The sequence below is a fragment of the Leptosomus discolor genome, chromosome 14 (genome assembly GCF_034619465.1).
Source record: "Leptosomus discolor isolate bLepDis1 chromosome 14, bLepDis1.hap2, whole genome shotgun sequence".
NCBI lineage: Eukaryota > Metazoa > Chordata > Aves > Leptosomiformes > Leptosomidae > Leptosomus > Leptosomus discolor.
The window spans coordinates 16,042,717-16,066,492 of NC_141404.1; the positions used below are offsets into that span (position 1 = coordinate 16,042,717).

At 67.6% G+C, this 23,776-nt stretch overlaps 3 protein-coding genes across 3 annotated transcripts in view; 1 reads left to right on the forward strand and 2 right to left on the reverse strand.

Moving 5' to 3' along the window:
- Positions 1–1,326: 1,326 nt before the first annotated feature.
- PAM16 (presequence translocase associated motor 16) lies at positions 1,327–3,341 on the reverse strand. The gene is made up of 5 exons (XM_086472874.1): positions 3,325–3,341; positions 2,856–2,940; positions 2,112–2,251; positions 1,627–1,692; positions 1,327–1,475 (listed from the first exon to the last, which is right to left on the reverse strand). Exons 1-5 carry the CDS (start codon positions 3,325–3,327, stop codon positions 1,389–1,391), a joined length of 381 nt encoding a protein of 126 aa, XP_086329000.1. The 5' UTR covers positions 3,328–3,341; the 3' UTR covers positions 1,327–1,388.
- A 23-nt stretch (positions 3,342–3,364) lies between these two features.
- The window catches only part of CORO7 (coronin 7), a 38,339-nt gene continuing 17,927 nt past the window's right edge, over positions 3,365–23,776 (reverse strand). The window contains exons 10-29 of the mRNA XM_086472834.1: positions 8,306–8,360; positions 8,005–8,062; positions 7,771–7,916; positions 6,904–6,999; positions 6,696–6,818; positions 6,435–6,567; positions 6,164–6,339; positions 5,978–6,086; positions 5,789–5,875; positions 5,558–5,700; positions 5,374–5,478; positions 5,181–5,266; positions 4,956–5,097; positions 4,753–4,842; positions 4,536–4,652; positions 4,321–4,456; positions 4,108–4,199; positions 3,930–4,012; positions 3,623–3,828; positions 3,365–3,498 (exon numbers count right to left, since the gene is read on the reverse strand). Coding sequence (XP_086328960.1) covers positions 3,365–3,498; positions 3,623–3,828; positions 3,930–4,012; positions 4,108–4,199; positions 4,321–4,456; positions 4,536–4,652; positions 4,753–4,842; positions 4,956–5,097; positions 5,181–5,266; positions 5,374–5,478; positions 5,558–5,700; positions 5,789–5,875; positions 5,978–6,086; positions 6,164–6,339; positions 6,435–6,567; positions 6,696–6,818; positions 6,904–6,999; positions 7,771–7,916; positions 8,005–8,062; positions 8,306–8,360 — 2,317 coding nt within the window. The remainder of the gene's footprint in view (positions 3,499–3,622; positions 3,829–3,929; positions 4,013–4,107; positions 4,200–4,320; positions 4,457–4,535; positions 4,653–4,752; positions 4,843–4,955; positions 5,098–5,180; positions 5,267–5,373; positions 5,479–5,557; positions 5,701–5,788; positions 5,876–5,977; positions 6,087–6,163; positions 6,340–6,434; positions 6,568–6,695; positions 6,819–6,903; positions 7,000–7,770; positions 7,917–8,004; positions 8,063–8,305; positions 8,361–23,776) is intronic.
- On the forward strand, positions 14,847–16,865 carry VASN (vasorin). The gene has a single exon (XM_009949809.2). The coding sequence runs from the start codon at positions 14,847–14,849 to the stop codon at positions 16,863–16,865; it is 2,019 nt and encodes a 672-aa protein (XP_009948111.2).

A 23,776-nucleotide genomic window follows, 5' to 3' on the forward strand; every position in this document is an offset into this window, starting at 1 on the left:
ACCTAACCATGTACCGCAAGCGCATGCGGGCTGCGGGCAGCGCCGGCAGGGCTCCAGGCGCCGGCAAGGCTGCTGCCAACCACACGGCACCGGCTGGCGGGGGCACCTGCTCCTCGGGACGCGCCGGCCCCCCCCGGCGAGGCTTCCCGGTGAGCCCTCCTGGGCCACAGGGCAGCGTTGGGGCGGGCAGGACGCTGCCGCCGTGCCAGGAGCGGGCAGCGTGCCCGGCCTTGGCGCCAGCAGAGCTCCAAACCTCCCCTGGCACACGCAGGGGGTCGCACGTACCTCCTGCTGCCGGGCAGGACCCCTGCCCACAGCTTTCTCCAAACAAGGCGGGGGGGTGGTGGTGGTGGTGTCGCCGAATCTGCCCCCTCCCCGCTGGAAGGAGCCCCCGGCCGCGCGCACCCCGCGGGGAGCCGGTCTCCCTGCCCTCACCCTCCTGGGCCGGGGCGCGGCGGCCGCCCGGTGCTGCCACAGCCCCAGCATGGCCGCGGGCCATCGACCAGGCCGCCCCGGCCGGTGTACGGTGTACATCTCCTCGCTCCTTCGTCGGTTTGTTGTTGCACATTCCAGGACATCAGTATTTTAACGGTCTCGAAGTGCCTTTCTATCGTAGTTTCTGGGTTGTTTTTATTTTCCTCCTGTTGGGCTCCATCGCTGTTAGCATAGCGTTTAAGGACTGCAGAAGTAAGAGATAAGCTAACGACTATAACACTATATTCCTCCAGGAGAGAGGAAGTTTATTAAGAAAACAATAAAGTGAAGTTGAAGTAAGTTCCTGTTTCAGACCGTGACCGTGGCGATGGCGCGAGGAGCCCGAGGTGGGGACAGCGCGGTGCTGGAGGGGATGGGGACGATCTCAGGGGCACAGCTGTCTCTGCCTGACGCGCTGGCGGGTCCCCACGCTGCCGGTTGGGCAGCCCTGGTGCCGGTGAAGCCCTGCCAGGGTCTGCGGGACGAACCGCGGGTGGGGACGGCCGCAGCGCATCCCCCCACGGCCCCTCGCCACGACCCAGCAGCCGTCGCAGCTGCCCGCTCGCGGCAGGAGGAGGGAGATGGCACAGAGCTCCCGGCACTCCCCTGGGACGGAGCCAGAGGTATCTGTGCACTTGGGCCAAGAGCACCCGAACCCACCACGAAAATAGCTCCCGCAGCCTCCCCGGGTGCCATTTGAGCCCTGGCAGCCCTTGGTGCCCCGGGCACACCCCTTCTTCCCCAGCTGCCTCCCTCCTCCTCCCCAGGGCAAACCCCAGCCCTGCTGGCCCCTCGCAGGGGCCAAGTACCCTCTCCCCCCCCCGGGGCGCAGAGCAGCCGGGCCAGGCGCTGGACAATACGGTGTTTATTGGCTACCTATAAGTTAAGGGTGAGGGGCGTGGGGGCGGCAGGAGTCACGTCTCGGCTTTCCACCCCTTCTCCTTCTCGTCCTTAGCCTGGATGCGGAGCTCCTCGTCCAGCCGCTCCTTGGCTCTCACCACCTGTGGGACACGGGGATGGGGTGACACAGAGGGATGGGGCTGGCCCCTCCCTGGCGATGCTCAGGCCCTGCCTCTCCCAAATCCCAGGCAGGGAAAGGTGCCGAGGGCGAGTCTGGGGGCCAGTGCAGCGCCCCCCCCCCCCTTTTCTCACCTTGGACTGGAGGTAGAAGGAGCCTCCCACCGACTTGTCGTTCACCTTGAATAAGTGGTCGTAGTTCTGCCAAAGAGAAGCTCCCCATCAGATTCACCTCCCCGGCCCTGAACCCCAGCCACCTCCTGCTCCCCACGGTGGTGCTGGAGGTGACAAGTGCGACCCTGGGGACACAGGTAGCTCTGCCTGACCCCGCAGTGGGTCCCCACGCTCCTGGCTGGGCTCCTCTGGGGAGCCCACGTCCCCTTCCCCGTGCAGCACCGCCGGGCAAACGCTGGGGCCGAGGCCGGCAGGCTGCTAATGCCTGCGAGCTGCCAGCACGCTCCTCCAGCTGGGGCACGGAAACCTCAAACTGGGATTACTGGGCCCAGGACAGCACCTTCACTGCCTCTGGGGACCAGTCATCACCCCCAGGCCAGGCAGGAGCCGGGGGAGGGCAGGGCCTGGCCAGCACTGTCTCTCCCCGGCTCTGAGGGAGCCTCTACCTTCTGGATCTCCTCCGGGTTGAGGTTCGAGACGTTGAGGATCTGCTGAGCTTCCTGGAGGCTGATGCCAATGATCCTGGAGGCAGCAGCGGACTGGGGCCTCTCCGAGCGCCCTCGCGCGTCTGCCGCCGCTCGGCTCGCTGCCCGGAGACATGGAGGGCGTAAGTCTCCCCACCGCTGGTCCCCCCGAGGACCCCCAGGCCTCGGGAGGGGGCCGGGCACCAAAGCTGGTGGGCTCCAAGGTGCTCAGACCCCAGTTTCACTCCTCTGCCCTCCTCACGCTGCCTCTGGCCCGCAGGGGTCAGCTGGATGGGGTCCCCGGTGCTGGGGAGGTGGCAGGAATCAGGGGGCACCCATTTGCTGCCGGTGCCCTCAGTGAGCTGGGCTGCAGGCAGGGCAGGGCTGGGGCTGCTGCGTCCCGGGGTACCACCCCGCTCTGCCGTTTGGGGCCGCTGGGATGTCTCGGCGCAGTGCCGGGCCCGGGGATGGCTGCTGGGAACCCAGCCCGAGCCGAACAGTCATTAGGCCGGCGGCAGGACACGGGTGCTGACTGTCACCCTGCGACCAGCCTGGCAAGTGTCCCCTCTGGGCACAGCCCTGGGGGACGGGGAGCAGCGGGGTGCCCTGGGGAAGGCGATGGGGAAGGGGGGGAGGGGGTGTGGATGCCGTGTGGTGCCCAGAACCCCGGGCTCGCCCCGCGCGGGGAGCAGCGGCCCGGGCCAGGGGCGGCAGCTCGGCTCGTACCTGCGAACTCCTGGCGCAGCGCCCGCATGAAGGCCCGTCCGACCACCTGGGCCCCCACCAGGATGATCTGCGCCAGGTACTTGGCCTGCGGGGACACCCTGCTGTCACAGCCACCCCGGGCCCTCTCCCCAGCCGGGTCCTTTGCCCTGTCACCTCCCCTCGGGCCCTGCCTAGCCCCGGCCCTGTCACCTCTCCCCGTCCCCTGTCCCCTGCTGCCCTGCCCTGCCCCTCCCCGGCCCAGCCCCTCCCCGTCCCTCTCCCCAGGCCCTGTCCCCCTCCCGAACCAGCTTCCTCCCACCTCCTGGGCCCCCCCGGGCGCTGCCCAGCAGCATCATCCTCCGCCTCCCCGGGCCCCGGCCCTCCGCCCCCGGGCCCTGCCCAGCCCGGGCCCTGTCCCCTTCCCCGGGCGCTGTCCCCCCGCCCCAGGCCCACAGCCCCTGCCCCGCCGCCTCCCCCAGCCCCTTCTCACCATGGCGCCGCCGCCGCTTCCGCCCCCGGCGGTCACGGGGTCAAGGAGCGAAGGTCGCGGCTGCCACGGAGACGGCGGCGGCGCTGGACGGAGCGTCCCCTCGCCGGCGGGAACAGCGCCCCCTGGCGGCCGCGCCGACCGGGAAGGGCCCGCCGGTGGCTTGGCGGCGCTCCGCTGCGCATGCGCACGGCGCGGGCGAGGTCCAGGCCGCGGCCTCGCCCCGGTGCCGGTGCCGTGTGTGTGTGTGTGTGTGTGTGTGTCTCCGGTCCCCGGTTCCCCCCGCCCCGCCCGGAGTCACGACAGGAGACGGGTGCTGGTGCAGCGGCTTTAATAGCGGAGCCTGCCCGCGCCGGCACGGGGCCCAGCGCCGCCGCCCGGCCTGCTGCGGGGCACGGCCCTAGGCCCAGCCGCTCCTCCTCCTCCTCCTCCTCGCCTTCCTCCTCCCTGCCGCGCCCGGTGGGGGTGCGGCGGTCCCCGGCGTGCTCCTTAGGGTCCGGCCTAGTCCTGCGGGAGGCCCGGGGGGGGTGTGTGAGGGGCGGGACGGGACGGGCCCCGGGGGTCGTACTCCCCCCCCCCCCCCCCCCCCCCGCCCCGCACCTACCCACTCGTCCTCGTCCACCCCCTCGAAGGAGTCCTGGGGCAGCGGGTCGTCCCGGTTGCCCAGCCGGGCCACCATGGCGTTCAGGAGCTGCAGGGAGGCAGGGCAAGAGCCGTGGGGCCCCGGGGCATCGCCCCCAGCCCGGCCCCCGCGGCAGGGGGGTCCCGGGGTGCCCCAGCACCCACCTCCTCCTTCTTCTGCTCGTCAGACTTCTCCTCCAGGTACACGGATGCGGGGACGAACTTCCGCGCCGGAGCCTCCTTCGGGGCCTCGCTCACTGGGAGAGCAGCAGTGTTGCCATGGGGCAGGTGGGCTTTGCCCCACGGCTGACGCCCCCCTCTTCCACCGTGCCCGTCCCCGGTGGGCCCGGGGCCCTCGCCCTGCCCCTCCGCACACACCTGGCGTCATGTCGGCCGGGCGCAGGCTGGCGCGGTGCTGCTGCCCGTCCTCCCCCGCCAGCCAGGCGCTGCTGCCGAGGGCCGGCTCCCACCAGACGCGTGTCGGTGGGTAGATATCATCCTGGAAATACTCCTTCTGTGGGGGCAAGGGGTGCTCAGGGGGGGGTCCCCCACCTCCTTACCACCCCAAACACGGCTGGGTCCCCGCCACTGACCTTTACGCGTGGCACGTGGAAAGCCACCGGCTCGAGGGTGCTCTGCCCGAGGCGCAGCGCCCGGGCGAACTCCACCTCCCGCACCTCACACGCCGTTTTGGGCAGGAAGACGAAGCCCTGACGGGGCAGAGGTGTGAGCAGGGCCTGCTGTGGGTCTGGCAGCGCAGGCAGGGGGGTTGGGGATGGGCAGCACGGTGCCGGCAGGCCCCCCTTTTACCTTGTGGGGTTCATTGGAGGTGAAGCTGTTGCACTCAAGGAAATACGGGGGCTCGGGCGTCACCTCGTAGAGGAAGACTCTGGTGTCACCCTGGGGATGGAGTGAGACAGGGGCTGGCAGCAGCGGTGCATGGAGGGTGCCTCTGCACTGTTGGGGTGCTGTAGGCAGGTAGCCCCCCAGACTTTTGGGGGGCAAGCCCTCACCTTGCCAGTGAGGAAGACAACGCCAGTATCCTCGTCATAGAAAGGCAGGAGGGTGGAAGGGGCTACGTCAAGGCTCAGGATGGACAAGGGTCCCTCTGGCAGAGCCTGTGCCCGGTACAGGAGGATCCTCCTCTCGCTGCGGCTGTGGGGAGGTGACAATGGGGGAGGAGGGAGGGCACAGTGTCCCTCGGGGACCCTTGCCCCAGCGTGTGTCCCCTTCTTTACCTATCAAAGCCGGACACCAGGAGGTAGTCGCCACCGCAAACCCAAACCAGGCGTGCCCCACGGCCCCCCTCGGGACCTGGACCCTCCTGTGTGGGGTGAAGGTCACCCTACCTGCTCAGAGAGAGCTGGGGGTGCGGGCAGGTGCTCTGCCCGCACTCTCAGCTCCAGCCCATCCCCACCACCGTGATCGTACCTGTTGAGGCTGTGGGCTGCGCCGGGGCTCGTAGAGCCGTAACCGGCCGTCTTTGCTCACCGTCGCCAGCTTCTTCCCATCAGGGCTCCAAGCCAGGCTGAAGATCTGGGGAGACGGATGTCGTGCGTCCCCCTTGCCTGGCCAAATGAGCCCCTCAGGTGTCCCCAACTGTGGCATCCCTTACCTGATCGGTGTGTCCCCGCAGGCACAAGGCTTCCCGCCCGGTGCTCAGCTCCCAGATCCGCACTGTCATGTCGTAGGAGGAGGAAACCAGGAGATCGGATGCCACAGGGTGGAAGCGGATGGAGTAGATCTTCTCCGTGTGACCTGGTAAGGGTGAGTGGTGAGTGGCCGTCCCCAGCGGGATGCAGACCCAGCGCGGGGTGCTCGGTGTGCCTCCCCACGCACGCCTCACCGCGGAGGACAGCTTCGGGCTCCCGCAGCGTCTCCTGCAGCCCTCCCTCAGGGATCCGCCACAGCCGGATCTTGGCGTCTTCACCCGCTACGGCACCGAGATGGATGGGCAGTGGTTAATGCGGCGATCTGGTGTGCCCCGGTGCTGGGGGATTAGCCTGGGGTACTCCCCAGGGGATGGCACACGTACCGACAGCGAGGCGCCGGGGGTTGAAGGGGTCCCAGGAGAGGTCAGCCACTGCCGTGCCGTTCTGGAGGGTGGGCATGGCCCCGTCGGGGAGACGGCCGGGCTTGGAGAGCTGCGGGAAAGAGATAGGGGGTCACCTGCACCGCACCTGCCAGTGCCGTGCCGGCCGTCGCGCCGCGCCAGGGGTACCTCGAGGATGGCGATCTGGCCGCCGGCTGAGAGCAGGGGCAGGGCGACGCGCTGGTGGTTGGCGCAGAAGCCGTCGCACTCGCCCGGCGTGGTGAGGCTGAGCCCCCGCAGGTTGGTGAGGTGGGTGTCGCGGTGCAGCACCCTGCCCTGCGTGTGTCGGAAGCGGGAGCTGGGCCCTGGCACGGGCGGGGGATGGGTCAGCACCCCGGGTCCCCCTTCCCCGGCGTGGCCCCAGCTGGGGGATGCTGAGCCCACCCCACTGCCTGCTCACCCAAAATGCTCTGCAGCGACTTCTGACTGGGGCTGCTGGCGAAGCCGCTGGAGGGGCCAGTGCTGGCCGAGAGGGAGGTGGCGGCGCTGCCCGGGGAGGCCAGTGAGGACGGCGAGGAGTAGCCACTGCCCTCCTATGGGAGAGAGAGCGGGTGGGCAGGGGGTGCTGGCACCCCAGCCCTCCTTCCCTGCAGGATGAGGGCAGTGGGGGCCCCCCGACCCCTCGGCACCCCCGGCACACTCCCCAGCACCCCGTGCTCACGCTCCGGTCCGCGTCGGTGTTCGTGGGGCCGGTGTCGGCTGCCTGCAGTCGGGTGCAGGCAATGACCGGGGAGGTGAAGGTCTCCGTGGGTCTCCGTGCGGGGTGCAGGCTCACCCTCCCCACCTGCTGGTGGGCAGAGTGGTGGGCAGGGGGCAGTGGCAGCCCCTGGCAATGCCACTGGTGAGGATACCCCCTGGGTGACACTGACCTGTTGGCTGTCCCCTGCCCACCAGGCCTGGGCACCGGTGGCTGGCAGCGTCCCGGCACAGTCGGGGAACAGATCCTCATGGAAGTCCTGGATGGACTGCAGGAGAGGGGACAGGGCGAGGTGGGTGTCCTGGAAAGCTCACAGTCCCTGTCCTGCTGCCAGCTGGCACTATCTGGGCTGGGGCACCGCCAGGCACCCCCTGGACACCTCCAGGCACCCCCCAGCACCCCAGCCCCTCTGGCTGTGGAGCCTTATCCCCGCGAGCTGCGTGCTGAAGCCTGTAGGTGTCAGATGCTGCCCAGCATTGGGCTGCCCTGCGCACCCCTGAGTGCAGCCAGCCTCTGAAGCAGCACCCCACTTCCAGCATTGCCCTTTGCAGCACCCAGCACCCATATTTCAGCACCCAGCGTGCTGAATCCAGCACTCAGAATCCTGCCTCCAGCACCCAGATTCTGCTACCAGCACCCAAATTTCAACCACTTTAAGCAGCTTTAAGCGCTCGGCATTCAGGATCTGGCACCCAGCAGTCATGACACGACAGCACCCAGCAGGTAGCACCCAGCTTTCAGGATCCAGTCTCTGGCACCCAGCGTCTTGCACACAGCACCTGGCTTCCCAAATCCAGCACCCAGCAAACCCAGCCTCTGTTATCAACCGTCAGCACCCGAGTTTCAGCCTCCAGCACCCAGCAGCCACCCTCCAGCCTCCGTTACCCACCATCAGCACCCAGGTTTTACCTCCTCTCCCCAGCCTGGGGATCGGGGTCCCCCTGCACCCGGGTGCCCTCTGTCACCCAGTGCCAACGAGGTGTCCCCTTGAGGTGGCACCAGGCACCCATGACACGGTGCCACCCACACACCCCCTCACCTTGCGTGGCACCAGGTAGCTGACGGGGACGAGGGCGGTGTCGGTGAGCTGCAGGACGCGGAGCACCTCGCAGGCCATGACGTCCAGGGCCAGGCGCGGCACAGTGGCCAGGCCCCGCGTGCTGCCCTCCGTCCGGCACTGGGTCACTGGGGGACGGGCAGGGCAGCCGTGGGGCAGACGGCGCAGGCAGGGGCGAGGGCCGGGGGAGCCCGGCACGGGATGTATCCTGCTTACCCTGGGTGAGCGCTGGCTGCGTGGGGGCCGCCTCGAAGCAGTACAGGAGGTTTTCTCCCTGGAAAAGAGGCAGAGGGGATGGAGTGTGAGCAGGGCTGTGGGGAGCACCCACATGCACCCTCCTGCCCCTCGCTACACTCCTCTGCACCCTTCTGCATCCTCCTACACCCCACTACAACCCCTGCACCCTGCTGCACCCCCCTGCATCCTCCTACACCCCACTGTACCCATATGCACCCACATGCACCTCACTGCAGGCCCCCCCTGCACCCCCCTGCACCCCCCTGCTGTGGGACCTCACCTTCCCTGCCAACACCAGCAGCCCGGTGTCGGCGTCGTACAGCGGGATGGCCGCCCTGCAAGGGAAGGAGGGTGCTGAGCGGCGGGGGGAACCCATCAGCGCAGCACCCTGATGGCCATGGGGCTGGATCCTGCACCTTCCCCCACTGGTGCCTGCCACAAACCCCGTCCTGGGGAAGCATGGGGCAGGATCGGGCCCTGCCAGTGCTGGGAGGGCAGCGCTGGTGCCAAGGGGGTGCCCTCGGCGTGTGCCGGGCTGCTCCCCTGATCTACAGCTCCCCACAGCGTGACCCTCGCTGTCCCACCCCAGGGTGACGGGTTTGCAGCGGGCCGGCACGGCTGGCACGGGTGCCCACGGCGAAGCCGAGCCCAGCCGCGGGGCATCCCGCTCCCAGCTCCGCACCCTGCGCCCAGCAGTGGCACCCGGCCCTACCTGGGGAAGCCGCTGGCACCCACAGGGGAGCCCCGGGGCCAGCCAGGCCGGCTCGGCCAGTTCAGGGCGGGCACGTGGCACCTCCCGGCACGCCACCGGCCTCGCCCGGCACCTGCCGTGCCAGCCGGCCCCGGGAGTGCCCTGTGGCTGGGGCTGTGCCAGCTGGAGCATGTCCCTGCTCCTTGTCCTGTGGCCGGGGGGTGCTTGGTGGCTGGAGGGGACCATGGCTGGGGGGACGCCTGGTCACGTCCTGCCCCGGGACTGTTGGCACAACGTTGGCAAACGCTGCCGGGGTGGCTGTGGCAGGCACCAGGGTCCCCTGCCTGGCTGCGGTCACCGTCACCAGCACTGCTGCCACCGCTGGGGCCCAGGGCTGGGACAAGGGCACCCTGGGTGCCTAGTTGTCCCAGCCTGGCTCGCGCCGTCCTGGTGGCGCAGAATGGGGAGTGTTTTCCTGTGGCGGTCGGCACAGCTCTGCTGTCACCGGGGCAGCCCTGCGAGGGCCACCCACTGCCCCCCTGTCCCACAGGAGGTGGTGGCCAGGTCTCTGTGGATGCCAGGGCTACCAGGGCACTGGTACACTGGATATGGGGGTCCCTGGGGGTGCCAAGGACGCCCAGCCCCTGCTGTTACCAGGGGTGCCAAGGGTGTCCGTGGCTGGAGGTGCCGGAGGTGCCAGGAATGCCGGGTGTCCCATGGGCGCTGGGGACATGAGGGACATACCTATACCCGCCCCTATACCCACGTGTGTACACACCAGGGGTCCCGGGGGGCCCTGGAGGGTTCTGGGGCCCCTGGAGCTGCCGGGGGTCCCCGAGGTCCCGCATGTCCCTGTGACTCTGGGGGTCCCGGAGCTGCCGGAGGTCCCCGGGGGTCCCGGCGGTCCCGCCCCGTGTCGGGCCCCAGGTGCGCAGGGGGGCGGAGCCTTGGGGGCAGCCGTGCCCCACCCCTCCTCCCCTGTCCCCGACAGCCAATGGGAAGGCGGCGGGAGGGCAGGCTCCGCCCGCCGCGGTTTTAAAGCCGCCCCCCGCGCCCGGCGCCGCCAGAGAGGGGAGCGCCCGCCCGGCCGCTGGCTGCTGCCGCCATGGACTGACCGCCCCGGCACGGCCCGGCACGGCCCGGCCCGGCCCGCTCCGGTGAGTCCCGCGTACTCGGACGCCGCTGCCCTGGCCCTCCCCTCCCCTCGCCACGGGGTCAGGGGCTTGTGGGGCGGCGGCCCACGGGCGGGAGGGGGCTCTGCTGGGCACCCGGAGGGTGGCGGGGCTGAGGGGGCCCGGTAAGCCTCGCCTGGGCCACGGGGCACCCAGGGCTGGCTGCCCTCGCCGGGTGACAGGGTGTCACCCGGGCCTCGGCTGCAGGCAGGGCATCCGGGGCTGGCACCTTGCTCCAGGCCTCAACGGGGGGTTGGCATGCCCTGCTCCCTCCGAGGCCTTGGCTGAGCCAAGGGGCACCCGGCTGTCCCCTGCTGGGGCTGGTGACAAGGCCTCAGCCAGGCTGGGGTGATGGCACTGTGGCAGGCAGGGATGAGGGTGCAGGCAGGGCCCCAGGTCCCCTGTCCCTGCCTGTGCCTGTTCTGTCAGGGGATGTGCCGGGGTCTGGCCCGGGGACCTTGGCCTGGTGCTGCTCTTGTCACAGGGAATGGGAGAGATGTGGCTGGGGCTAACGTGGAGCCCGGCTCCCTCCAGCCATGGCAGGGTGGCTGCAGCCCACCCTGCCAGCAGAAGGGCTCCAGGACACACACAAGACCATGATGGTCCTTGGCCCATCCCATGGTCGCCCTGTCCCAGCAGACGTGGCGGCAGGGGTCAGGCAGAGGTGGGAGCTGCTGGCAGCAGTGTCCACCACCACCCTCCTCAGCGGAGGGCTCGGCTGGGGTGGGGTTTGGCTGCCCTCGCCCTGCCTGTCCTCAGGGGCCGGTGTCCCGGGTTGCTGACCCGACGTTGGTCCGAGCAGGGTCCCTGGGCAGTGCTGGCGAGGGCTTCCCCTGCAGCTGGCACAGAGGGATGGGTGCCAGAGGGCCACTGGCCAGCCTGGCAGCCGGCCAGTGGGGATGCCCCACCACCTCCCCTGCCGCCAGCTCCCTGCATGCTTCATCGTCACCCGGCGTGCGTTGGGGGGGCCAGCCCCCGTCACCCTGTCTAGGTGTGACTTTGGGCCACCGTGGGGTAAGTGTCCCTTCCTGTGCTTGGCTCCCTCCCATGCCGGCAGCTGCCACAAGAGCCAGCACATCCCAGCAGAGATGCTCCAGTTCCAAGACGCCTCTTCGCAACAAAAAAAAACCAGTCATGTCCCCCCCGTACACGCTCTCTTGCCAACGTGCCCCACGCCGGCAGGTCTCACCCTGCACGGACCGGGGCAGCCGGACTGGCCTGACCCAGCCGGGGCCTTGTCACTGCCCACACGGCACTGGGCAGTGCCGCCGCTGAGGATGACACTAATTGCTGTTTTTCCCCGCGCCACGCCAAGGCCGAGTGGCCTCGCCGGGTGGCCCTGACGCAAGCGCTGCCTGCCCGGCTGGCTCTGCCGGCGGGACGCGGCAGGAGGAAGCGCTCGGGGACAGCCGCGGCCACCCCAGTCACACCATAGGAATCTGCCCGTGCTGCCGGGGCAGCGCGTGGCAGCATCGCCAACCTCCTCCCAAGGCGTTCGGGCTCCTCCGGAGGCGGTTTGGCTGCTGGTGAAGCGGCTCTGCTGGTTTTTCTCCTTGCCGGCACCTGAGCTGGGGAGCGCGGCCGGGTCAAAGGGGCAGGAGCAGGACGGAGGGGCCGGCGAGCGTCCCGGGGAATGCAATAACCAGGCCTGCATTCCTCCGGGGCTGCTGCGGAAACTTTAATTAAATAGGGAGGGGAGGCCGGGAGGAGGTGGGAGCTGCGGCGGCACAGGGTGGGTTGAAGGGGAGGAGGATTAAGGGCTTAATCCTGCATCCCCCCGGCTGGGTCTGGGGAGGGGGCACGTGCTGCCATGGGCTTGTTTTGGGGCGATATAAGGGAGGGGAGCAGCGCCTGCGTCCTGCCCGGTGAAGGCACCGTGTCAGTCCCTGCAGTGACTGGGACGGAGCCCAGGGCCCAGCTTCATGCGGGGCCCCTGTCCTGCCTGTGCCGGTGCCCACCGGCTAAGGCGGCAGCCCACCGGCTTGGCTGCCTGCCGGCAACAACGGTGGCTTTGTTCGGCTGCGGGGCCTCGCTTACTGGTGCGGGAAGGGACATCCTGGCTGTGATGGGTTCCCCAGTGAGAATGGCCACGTCCCTGAGCGGCAGGGAAGGGCAGAGACCCCCAGGAGGGCTCCTCTGGCCCATTCTACGCAGGTGTCACCCTGCGGGTGGGGATGGCATCGGCCTCGTCCTTCAAACACGTGGTGGGTGTGAAGCGGGGCATTCCTCACCCTGGGCAGGCAGCGGGACGGTCCAGCCGGTGGGGGGGGCTGCAGGCAGGGAGGGGGGACCCAGCAGGCTGGCAGGGAACGGCTGAGCCGGGACTGGGGGAATCCGAGCCCAGATCTTCCCCGCAGCCGGAAAATATGAATAATTCGGCAAATATCTGCGGTGCAGGCACGGGGGAGCCCAGCCAAGGCAGCAGCAGGCCGCTGGCAGGGCGGTCCTAACACCTCCAGCAGAACTGGCGCCCCCCTCTCCACTCTTGGGGACCCTCCTCAGGATGCGGGGAGGCTGCTCCCCTGCCCCCCTGGTTTCAGAGGGGTGAGCACCCCTCGACCCTGGGCTGGGTTAACCCCTCGCTGCCTTGAAATAAGTGTCAGGGCGTGGAGGCGGCGCGTGGGCGGGATGCTGGCGTGTGCCGGCGGAGCGGGGTGATGCCGAGGGAGAGGTGGCGGAGGCGTGTGGGTGGAGCAACCGTGCCGGCCTGCCCGGTGCTCGTGGCAAGGCGGGGATGCGCGGCCGTGGCCGGGCCGGCCGAACCTGCCCGGAGCGGGGAGCCTGGCAGGCGGGGAGGAAATGCCAGCGTAATTAAAGGGACGAGAGAGAGACTTGGAGTCAGCAGCTGGTTGCAGCACGGGACACGTCAGCGAAACCCGACCCTGGCATTGCAAAACCAGCCCCAGCCTCGCCAGCCTCCCGCAGGCCTGGCCCGCTCCGGCGCTGCCCACCCGGGCGGCCTGGCACGGCGGCGGTGGCACCAGGGGTACGTCCGGCACCCTGCACCCAGGGCTTGGCCTACCAGCCAGCACCCTCCTGCGGCGGGAGCCACCCCGAGGGCTGGCACGGCGGTGAGGGGTGCCAGGTCTGCCCCCAGCCCCCTCAGCCCCCAAAAAGCGCTTCACAGAGGCTCCATGATGGTTTTTCGGCTCTGCTCAGTCCTCGTGGCGGGCACTGACGGCTTGGCCGTGATGTGGGGCTGCGGCGGGAGCTGGCAGCGGTGAGGGGGCTGGGGGCTGAGCCGGGAGTGCCGAGGAGGGGACTGGACTCGGTGATGGTGACCCCCTGGATGTGGCACAGCTCCTCTCTGGTGTTCGGGGGGTTGACGGCACAGGTCACGGCGGGGCGAGGCCGGTTGGGCCAAGTGACTCAGGCAGTTGTGGTGACCCTGCCCAGCAGCGCGGGTGCACCCCACCCTGCGGGGGGGGCAATCTGGGAAGAGGCGAGGACAGCGCCGGCTGCTGCATTAGGGCTGTCCGGCTGCGGGTGGTGAGTCCTGGTGCCTCTGTGACGGGGGGTGGGGGGCTTTGCTTGTCAGGGCCACACTGGGGGGGGGGGTCCCAGCATGGGTCTAGTCCCTCCCACAGCCACCAGTGCAGGATGTGGTGTCCCTGCACCGGACGGGGCCCCCCATGGCGGAGGGGTGGCCAGGGCAGGCGGCACGTGCTGCTGCATGACCCCGTAGCCCCCCGCACACGGCGGAGGCCCCTCGCCGAGCCACGGAGCCGGGGTTTGCCTGGAGCTGTGAGCAGCTCTGAGCAGGGGAGGAGGTGGTGACCGCCAGGGCAGGGTGCCAGCAGCACCCTCACCTCTAGCAGCATGGTGGGGTTTGCCTCTTCCCTAGCTGGGGACCCCCCCTCTGCCAGCCCCATGTGCCCCTGAGATGGGGTGGTAGGAGACAGCAGGGCCCTGGCCCAGCCTGTGCTAATTAGGAGGGTCATTAAAAGGGCTGAGAGATGGGATTGAAAGAGGAGCCAGCCTCGTGGGGCACAGCCAGCTGTGACATTGGCTGGCCACCCATGGGGGGCTGGAGCAGGGTGGTTACAGTCTTGCTCACCCCAAGAGCATCCTCCCCTCCATCCCTGCTGTCCCAGTCCCCAAGGGACGAGGACACAGCCTAGGGTGCTGTGCCGGGTTCCCGGGGTGCCAGCGGGGAGGGGAACAGCAAGGTCACCCGTGGCCCCCAGGGGATAGGAGCTGGCTTGGGGGTGAGTATGAGCCCCAGGGCTGTGCAGGGACACAGCTGGCTCTGAAGGGCACAGGAGGGACCTACAGGGCAGGGGAACACCCGGCTCCTTGGGCCCCACAGCCTGTGCCCGGGCCAGGCCTGGGTGCCCCCATCCCTGAGGGGGATTGCTGGCAATCCAGGCAGGAGCAGACCCCGTGGGTGCAGCTGCCGGGGTGGCGGCACAAGCAAAGGGTTAAGCCGAGCTCCGTGTGCGGGGAAGGCTGGCCAGGCTCCCACCCCCTCCCCTGGCTCCCAGGCTGGTGCCTCTGCTCCGCATCCCCCGTGTTTGATTTGCACCCTGCCGAGAGCAGCCGGGGAGGTAGGGGAGTACCAAGTCCCAAGAGGCCAGGCCGAAGCCGGTGGGACACATCTCATGGTAGAGCCTGGGGTGTGCAAAGGTACCATGTCCCTAAATCCTGGGGATCCGGGGAGGGGGAGAGCACGGAGCTGGGGTGGGCAGCCCATGTGCGGCTTTGCTCTCGCTGGCTCTGTCCCGGGCGCAGCAGCGCAGAGGAGGTAGGAGCTCCTTGGGGACTTTTCCCCACTCCCACCGTGGTCCCTTTGGGGCCAGAAGGTCCTGGGCAGGGCTCAAGGAGATGGCTCTCACACCCCTGCAGGGGTAGCAGGGCGGCAGTCTGAGGCATCCCACAGCCCTACCAGTTCTCCCCCCCCCAGCAGGGCCTGGCCCCCTAACCTTGGCTGGGTTTCTCTCTCCTGCAGAGCTGACACCATGAACCAGCTGATCCTTTGCACGCTGCTTCTCTTGGCCCCCAGGGAGCTGGCTGGGGCATGTCCCGCAGGCTGCCAGTGCCAAGACCCCAAGACCATCCTGTGTGCGGCCAGACGGGGCCACACTGTGCCCCGGGGGCTGCCCCCCAACACCCTCTCCCTCTACGTCTTTGAGAACGGCATCACGATGCTCAGCGAGGACAGCTTTGTGGGTCTGCCCGCCCTCCAGCTCTTGGACCTCTCTCAAAACAAGATCACCAGCATCCAGAAGAACATTTTCCAGCCCCTGACAGAGCTCGTTAACTTGGACCTGTCCTCCAACCAGCTGCAGGAGATCACCAACGAGACCTTCCACGGGCTGCGGCTGCTGGAGCGACTCTACCTGCAGAGGAACAGGATCCAGCACATCCACGCTGCCGCCTTTGATACGCTGGAGAACCTGCTGGAGCTGAAGCTGCAGAACAACCAGCTCTGGGCCGTGCCCCCCCTCGACCTGCCCAACCTCCTGCTGCTGGACATCAGCTGGAACAAGATCCCTACCATTGCACCAGGGGCCTTCCACGCTGTCAACATCGAGTCCCTGAAGATTGCGGGGCTGGGCCTGACGAACTTAAACGAGGAGCTCTTCCAGGCCCAGAACAACCTCCACGAGCTGGATGTTTCCGACAACCTGCTGGAGCGTGTCCCAGTGGTGCTGCGGCGGCTGGGGAGCCTCACCAAGCTCAGCCTGGCTGGCAATGCCCGCATCTCCCAGCTGCCGGCAGAGGACTTCCACAACCTTCACAACCTCCAGGAGCTGGACATCAGCAACCTCAACATCAACACCATCCCTCGGGATTTCTCCAGCTTCTTCCCCAGGCTGCGGGCCGTGACGGCTGCTGGCAACCCCTTCAACTGCATCTGCCAGATGAGCTGGCTGGTGCAGTGGGTGAACGCCAGCAGCGTGGTTCTCCGGCGGCCCGAGGAGACGCGCTGCCACTTCCCACCCAAAAACTCCGGCAAGCTCCTCCACCACCTGCAGTATGCCGACTTTGGCTGCCCCACCACCACGACCACCACCCCCACCACCACCATGCGCACCACCACGCTGCCGCCGCCTGTGCCGCTCCCCACCAGCAGCCGCCCGGCGCCGCAGCCCAGCACTCCCATGCCCACCCTGGGGGCCAGGGCCCCCCAGGGCAGCTCCACGCCGGTGCCCTTCAGCGGCCCCCCAGCCCCCACCAGCCCCCCGGTGCCCATCTGTCCCCCTCGCACGTGTCTGAATGGTGGCACCTGCCACCTGGGTGCCCAAAACCACCTGGAGTGCCTGTGCCCGGTGGGCTTTGCCGGGGCGTACTGCGAGGTGGAGGCGAGGGGGACGACGCCGTCCCCGGCCACGCAGGCCCCGCCGCCCAGCCAGCGGATCAGCATCGTGCAGGTCAGCAGCACCTCCCTCAAAGTGGACTTGCAGAACTATGTCCAGTCCAGAGCACAGCTCAAGGGCATCCGCTTGAGCTACCGAAATCTCTCCGGGCCGGACAAGCGGCCGGTGATGCTGCGTTTGCCGGCGTCACTCTCCGAGTACACGGTGCGGGCGCTGAAGCCCAACTGCACCTACCGCGTCTGCATCGGGCCCCTGGGGGAGAAGGTCTCCAAGGAGGAGCACTGCGCTGAGGCGCAGACCTTGCCGGTGAGCCACCAGCAGCACTCCCCTGTCACCCAGAGCAAGGACAGCAACCTCACCCTGATGATCGTCCCCGCGCTGGCCGCCATGCTGCTGCTGGTGGTGGTGGCAACCGCCAGCATGTACTACTGCCGGCATCGCCGGGCGAAGGCACATGCTGGCGCCGGGGTGGATGCCAGCCCGCTGGAGCTGGAAGGGGTGAAAGCCTGCCTGGAAAACGGGGACTTGAGCGGCCACGGCTGCAAGGTGCCGGAGGCGGCGATGCTTTCCGGCAGCTCCGAGTGTGAGGTCCCGCTCATGCAGTCGCACTACCCCAGCAACAACAACACCCCGGGGCTCAAACCCTCCTATTTCTGAGCCAGGCGGGACAGGGCTGCCGGGCGAGGAGGGGCCCGGACAGCTGAGGGTTGAGCTCCAGCGGCAGCACCCGGCTGCCAAGGAATGCCAAGGAGTTAGCTGAATTGAGGCAGAAAACCCCCAAACCCGTAATGTGCAATTTCCGAGAGGCTGCCATGCTTCGGGAGGAGACACTAATTTTACTGCTCGGTGCCTTGATTTCTGTGACTACGTAGAACGTGGGTAGTGAAAGAGAGGGGGGTTGGGGTTTTAATTTGGGGGTTGGGTGGGCTTTTTTTAGCTACTGCTAAAAGGAAAGCTGCCAGTGACTCGGCTAAGGGACGTCCACGTGCTGGTAACAAGGGTCCTTTAGCAGAGCACGGCCTGTGACTGTCAACTCCCTGGAAGCTGATGTGAGCAATAAGGCCCGGCTGAGGTGCTGGGACCCTCGGGACCCCCGGGCCAAAGGAAGCGCCGAGCAGGCAAACCGGGAATTGAAGCTTTAAGAACTCAGAGAGAATATTTATACACGGTTACTTCCCATTTCTTCTGGGAAAACTTTTTTTTTTCTAGTACAGGTTTGTGTACATCTCTTTTGTAAGGCAGACCAGAAGGGTGTCTTTTTTTTTGTAAAAAAAAGAATTAAAATAACAGTGATGAAAACGTCTGTGCAGCCCTGAGCGCTTTTGCAGGCGCTGCCCATCTCACCCCGGCCTGCGGGCAGGGGTGTGGGCAGCGTGGTGTGTCTCCTGCGGAGGAGCGGGAAGGTCGGCCGGGTCCTCCCGAGGTTGCTGGCGAGCACCGGGATGAGTCAGGGCCATGGAGGGAGGCTTCACCCCCACAGTGCTGCCCCCCACTGCGGGTGCTGAGGAAGTGTTCCCAAAACAGAGGCCACGGGTTTCGGATCGGCCCCTGCCCTGCACATCATCCAGCCTTACTTCATCCCTCCCTGCCTGCCAGATGGCCCCGGGGCCAGCTGCAGGACAAACAGCCCAGCCCAACCTCCTGACATCACCCCCGGCGGCACCGGGACCCCCAAAGCACCCGTGACAAGTGTCAGCCTGCTTGGTCCCCCCCAAACTGAGGGCTGCAGCCAGAGCCAAGGCTCGGGGCCCCCGCAGTGAGCCCCCACCACCCGGCCCCGGGAACAGCCGGTTTCGTGCGCTGGCCCCGGCAGGGAGGGCTGGGAGCCGGCGCTCGGCAGGTTCCCGCTGCCAAGTGGTTTCTGCTCCAACCCTCTGGTTTTAATCGTTTTCCAATCCTTTATCTTTCGGGCTGGAATTTTCCAGGTTGGGGCCCTGCCCGCTGAGGTATGTTTGATTTGGAGAGAATGAGCAAAAGCGGGCCGAAGCGCCGCGGCTGCCGCCAGCGGAGCCGAGGGTCACCGCCGTGCCGCGCGAGCTGCCGGCCGCGCCGGGGCCAGCGCCTCCTCACGAGGCACCGCTCTGCCGCAGGATACGGCCCTGACCCCGCAAACGCCCCGGTCCTGCTCGCCCAGGGCTGACGGCGGGAGGGAGCGGCTCTGGATGCAATTAGGGGCGCAGGGCGGTGGCGGGGGCCGTCTGGCGGGGTCCCCCCAGCTCCCAGGTGGGCTTCCGGCAGGGCTGGCTCCCATTAGGGCCGGCGCAGCGGCAGGAGGGGCCCCTCGCCGGCGCGGGCGGGTCGGTGCGATGGACACGCTCGCCCGCTCAAAGGGCCCATTGTGGTCCTCTCCCCACAGATTTTTCAAATTAACATCCCAAATTCCTCCGAAAATTGCTGCTGTGTAAATATTTTCACTGCAAGCTTTGTATATTTTCCAGCCCCGTGAGGAGGAGAGAAGAAAAGTCCCCGGCGGAGTTGCAGCCTTGCGCCGGGTGCCGCCGGCCGGCCGCCACCGCAGCCCCCCGAGCCCGGCCGGGCGCAGGGGTTGGCCCCTGCGTCTCCCCTCACCAGCACCGGGCTGAAGGGACCAGCAGCAGGGACCTCACAGAGGCCCTCGAGCTCCTTCCCTCCTGGCCCCTCGCTTTCCCTCCTGTTGCTTGGCTTCGTGATGGGCCTTCCCCTAACAAAGTGATTTTCCCCACTTGCAATTAAGTAGGGGTTTGCAGGGGACCCCACACATCCGAAGGGGGTGCTGGAGACTCCCACGACCCCTCAGCAGATCCCATCGCTCCTGGGAGGCTTCCAGCAGCTCGTAAGTGACCGCATCTGCACTGGGAGGTGCCACACCGGCTGCCCCGGCACAGCAGGAGCAAAGCAGGGGCTCGGCCTTGGCAGGTGCAGTGCAGGCGGGAGCCCCGAGCCAAGGTGTTCGTGGCAGCTCAGCGGAGCTGGGCGCAAGCGGGAGGTGTGGGAAGGGGCCAGGCTGTAGCCAACGGCAGCCGCACGGCACAGAGGGCTATGGGGATGCTGTGGCCGGGGCAGGGCTTGGCGCCCTGTGGGGCTTGGCCCCCCCCCCCGGCCCCGACACCCACGTCTGCACCCAAACAGCTCTGCAGGAGCTCGGCAGTGCCCAAAATGTGCCCTTCCAGCCCCCGCGGCTTCCTGAACCCGAGCACAAAAGTCGCCCCAACCGCTGCCAGTCCCAGCGCACGCCAGAAGCAGCTCCAAGCGGCACATCGTGCGGCGCTGCTAATTCCTCCGCGCTGAATCAGCGCTGGGGAAGGATTGCAAAACCCCCTGAAATGAACCCAAAAAAAAAAAAAAAAAAAAAGTCCCTCTCGCTATGTGATCCAGCAGGGCCCGTAACCAAGAGCCCCAGGCAGAAGCCACCAGCAGGATGAGGGGGGGGCTCAGCAGGGAGCCACAAAGGGGCAAGTCCTGCTGCCCCCAGTGCTGGCCCAGCCCTGCCCAGAGCAGGCAGCACCCTGCCTGCACCCCAGCGGCTGCAAGCCCAGAGGTCTCTGGCCTCCAGAGAAAAATTCTTGGCCATGGGCATGGCCTCGTGGAAACCAGAGCCTGGTCCCCTGGGTCCCCACGGCCGCAGCAGAGCCCTGGGAGGATGTGCTGCCTTGGTGCAGGGTGCCGGGGGTCCCCATCCCCGCTCCCCTGGGGCAAAGGCGAGGTGGGCCAGTCCCCAGCTCTGCAGCAGCCTGTCCCCCCAGGCTGAGGAGCACCAGTCGGCCACAGAGGTGGCGACGGGCCGAGGCCATGGCCCATCTGGGAGTGATTTCGGCGCTGCTGCCACTGCCACTCGCTGCCTTCCACCCGAGCAGCACGAGGCTATTTTTACACAGCATAATTACTGGGGTAGGCGGCAGGGCTGGGTGGCCACCCTGTGATTAACCCCTTCGTGTGGCTGCTCAGAAGCATCTTGCCCCACTGGGGTGGGACCTCTCCCCTCGCCTTGCGCCTGAGGTTGGCAGCCAGGGGGGAGCAGCAGGAAAAGCCCCTTGCCCGCCTATGGCAAGCAGCCGCCAGCCCAGGCATCTGTGGGAGGAAGGAGCGAGGGCAGGGCTCTGCAGCGGGATGGGGATGGGGACAGGACCTGTCCTGCTCAGGGCTCTGGCACTGAGACCTGACCACTGGGGTGGGTGTTGCCAGAGACAGTGCGTCCCCCCCCCCCGCACGACCCAAAAGGGCTGCTAAGTCCCAGGGAAAAGCAGTGCCTATGGTGTTGGGGGCCAGGCAGGATGGGAGCAGGATGGGCCATCAAGGTCCTGTTACAGCTGATGACTCGTGAGAGGTGGTAGGGTGATGGTGGGGACACATGCCTTGGTGCACACGAGGGCTGGAGCCAGGAGATGCCGGGGCTGCAAGCCCGGGTCCCCAGGAGCTGGCTCAGCTGCAGGCTTTGGCTAGAGCAGGGGCAGCAGGTGGGTGCTAGGGGCTCAGCATCCCTGGCCAGTGTCCCCAGGGAACCACTCAAGCCCCTCCATGTCCTGCTCCAGTGCTGGGAGAGCCCAACAGCTCCAAATCCCTCCCACGCCGCGGGCAGATCCCAGCTCCAGCACCTCCCAGCTCTGGCGGACTTTGCACTGTGAAGGGCAGTGGGGATCCAGCTGTCCCCATCTCTCAGCACCCCCCACCCCCCACCCTGCCCCACGGGGATCCACCCAGTGCCGGCACACGCCACGGGGACACAGCTCCCCAGGACCTTTGCAGACCCGCTCATCTCGGCCCTACCGACCCAGCCACAGCACCAAACTGGCCGCGGTGTGGGCAGCAGGCTGACCGCTCTCCTACTCGGCAAGAGTGCACCCCCAGCCTTCCTGGGGACATTTTCGGGACACCAAAAGATGCGGCGACACAAGGGAGCTGCTGTTGTTGCTGGCCCCAGCGTGGTGACGGCACCGTCCCTGGGCAGTGCTGTGCCAGCTGCCGGGCGCGCGGCAGCAGAGTCTGGTCGCTGACCCCGAGCTGGAGCCGGTAACCCAACCCCGCCGGTGCTGGTTACAATTTAGGGCAACAATAACCTATTGAGGCCCCTTCCTGGCTCCTGCCCTGCTGCTCCTTGATCTAATTAAAGGAGGCTGTGGGGGAAGACAAAACCTGAGTCGAAGGGAGCGGCGGGTACCCGAAGGAAGCTGGCATGGTGAGGACCACGGCACGGAGAGGGACCGAGGCCACCCATGCCTCCTGCCACCAGCACCCTCAGGGGTCTGGGCATCAGCGGCAGGGTTCAGCTCCTGAGCACAGCGCCAGCACAAATGGGGTGCTTTGAAAAAAAGAGTTTTACACAATCACAAAGATCTTGGCTGCTCAGGATTTGGGATAGGGGACCCCCATCTGGTGTGGGGGTGAATGGGGCCGGTGCCCCCTCCCACTCTCTGCACTCTTGCCCCATGGATGCTGGCCAGGGGCGCAGCCACCCCGTGGGGTTCAGTGCAGCTGCGGGCATTGGGGTGGGCCTGCTGGGGGGTGGCCCCTATCTTGGGGCACACCATGGCCCCACTTTGGGGTGCCACCGGGTGCCTGGGTGGTACCGGCTTGGTGGGCGTGGGCCCCCACGGCAGGGCATGCTGAGGACGCGGTGGGGACCCGGTGGGGATGCGGGCTCCCCTTCCTGCCGGCCTGGCGGCAGTAATGAATGGTATGAGTTTCCTGCCCGCCCACTGATTGCTTCCTCCAAGAGCCTCAACGAGCTGCTGCTGCTGCGCCCAGCTCCCCGTGTGTGGCTCGTGGCACGGCCGGCACCGCCGCGCTGCCGGATGGTCCTCAATGCCCCATGCTGGGCACCCAACAGCCTCTCTGGAGATCCACAACGGGCACCCCTACAGCTTCTCCGACACCCCTGGGGTGCTGAATCGCTGTCCCTGGAGCAGCACCCAGCACTCCCGCACCGAGCCTGCAGCTCCTCTGTTTGGGCACTGCCTCCAGAAGGGACCCGGTGACCCCCAAACCCTCGACCCCCTGCCCTAGCCACAGTGCTGGTGCTCCTGAGCATCACACCCCACTGGCTCCCCGATTGGGATGGCTCTGCCGGAGGGACAGCACAGCCCCCACTCAGCACCTCTGCTGGGAGCCGGCCCAAATCCCCCTCCGCCATTTGTCATCTCTGTGAGATTTACAGGCGGGGAGTGGTTGGGGCTGGAAGCGTGGCCAGCCCCAGCACGGCTGCCTAAAAAAAGCACCTCCCGCTCCTTGGCAGCTCCTCGGCACCAGGGGGGTGGTTCCCACTCGCCCCCCACCACCCCCAGCCCCTCTCCGTATCGCCCCGCCACGCAGCCGCAACCCGGCAGAGCCCCGGCGTGACGTGCAGGCAGCGCCCGCCAGCTGCATTCCTGGCGGCCGATAAACCCAGCAGCCAAAATAACTCCAGCCTGCACAAAGGGGGCTGAGCACAGCCTGGTGTCTGCATCCAATTTAGCCGGGCTGGCTCGCCCGAGCCAGCACCGGCGGGGAGGCCCACGCGTGCAGGGTGCAAGAAGCAGCAGGATTTGGGGTAATTCCCACTGGATTCTCTGCCAGCAGCAATAAGGGACACCAAAGCGTCCACTTGCAGAATGCTGCGTGTGCCTCAGCCTCCCTCGAGAGTGTTCACTCTGGACACTAATGATGGCTGGTCCCCAAGGCTTGACGTGGCAACCCCATGGCTGCCTTTGCTCATTGTGCCGGCAGAGCTGGGGAGCCAGGAGAGCTGCAAGCCGCCCTCCCCGCCTGCTCCCACCTGGGGCTGCTCCCACCTGGGGCTGCTCCCCTGACCGTGCCTGTGGCCGATCCTCTCCCGTCCTGCCAGAGCTGGCCCTGCTGCCACGTCTCACTCAGCCAGTGGCTGCCAACCACCCAGCCTGCTCCAGCATCCCAGCCCACCACGGAGCCAGCCTGGCACGCGGCGAAGGTCCTGGCTTTGCCAGGAGCTCTGGGGAGAGCTGGCGGCTTCCAGCACAGCGCGGCAAGGACGTTGCCCCAAACCCCATCACCCTGGCAGGATGAAGGCGCTGCCTCCTCTTCCTTCTCCTGTTTCCTCGCCGCACTGCGACGCCAGGCCAGCTTGCCGCGCAGCGTGGGAGAGGCCAAGCCGGCTCCAACCAGAGCATTCCCCACCTCGGTGGTGCCCGGCAGACAGGAGACGGCTCCATCGCGCCTTGACAAGGGGCGCTGACCCCTTACGGCTGCGAAAGCTCCTCTTCCCCTTCCCCAAGGGTTGTCCGGTGAGCATGGCTCTGCCGCCAGCCTGGCTTCGGCTGGCTGGGCAGCCGCAACGGCACCATGGCACAAAGTGCCGCGGCCCCGCTGCGAGCAGGGGGTTGGGGCCGAGCTGCTCCGGTGTGCGGTCAGCACCAAAGGGACTCACTCGCCTGTGGCGTCTTGTCATGCCGCCCCAGCGCACATGCCCGCTTGGCTAGCAGCCACTTCAGACTCTGCCGGTGCTGTCCCCAGCTGTGCCACCACCCACCACAGTGCCACAGAGCTCCAGTCTAACGCCAGCGCTGCTGGGGACACCTCCACGCTGTCCCCAGCATAGCCACCACCTGCCCATCCCACCCAAATGGTGTTTGAGGCGCAGC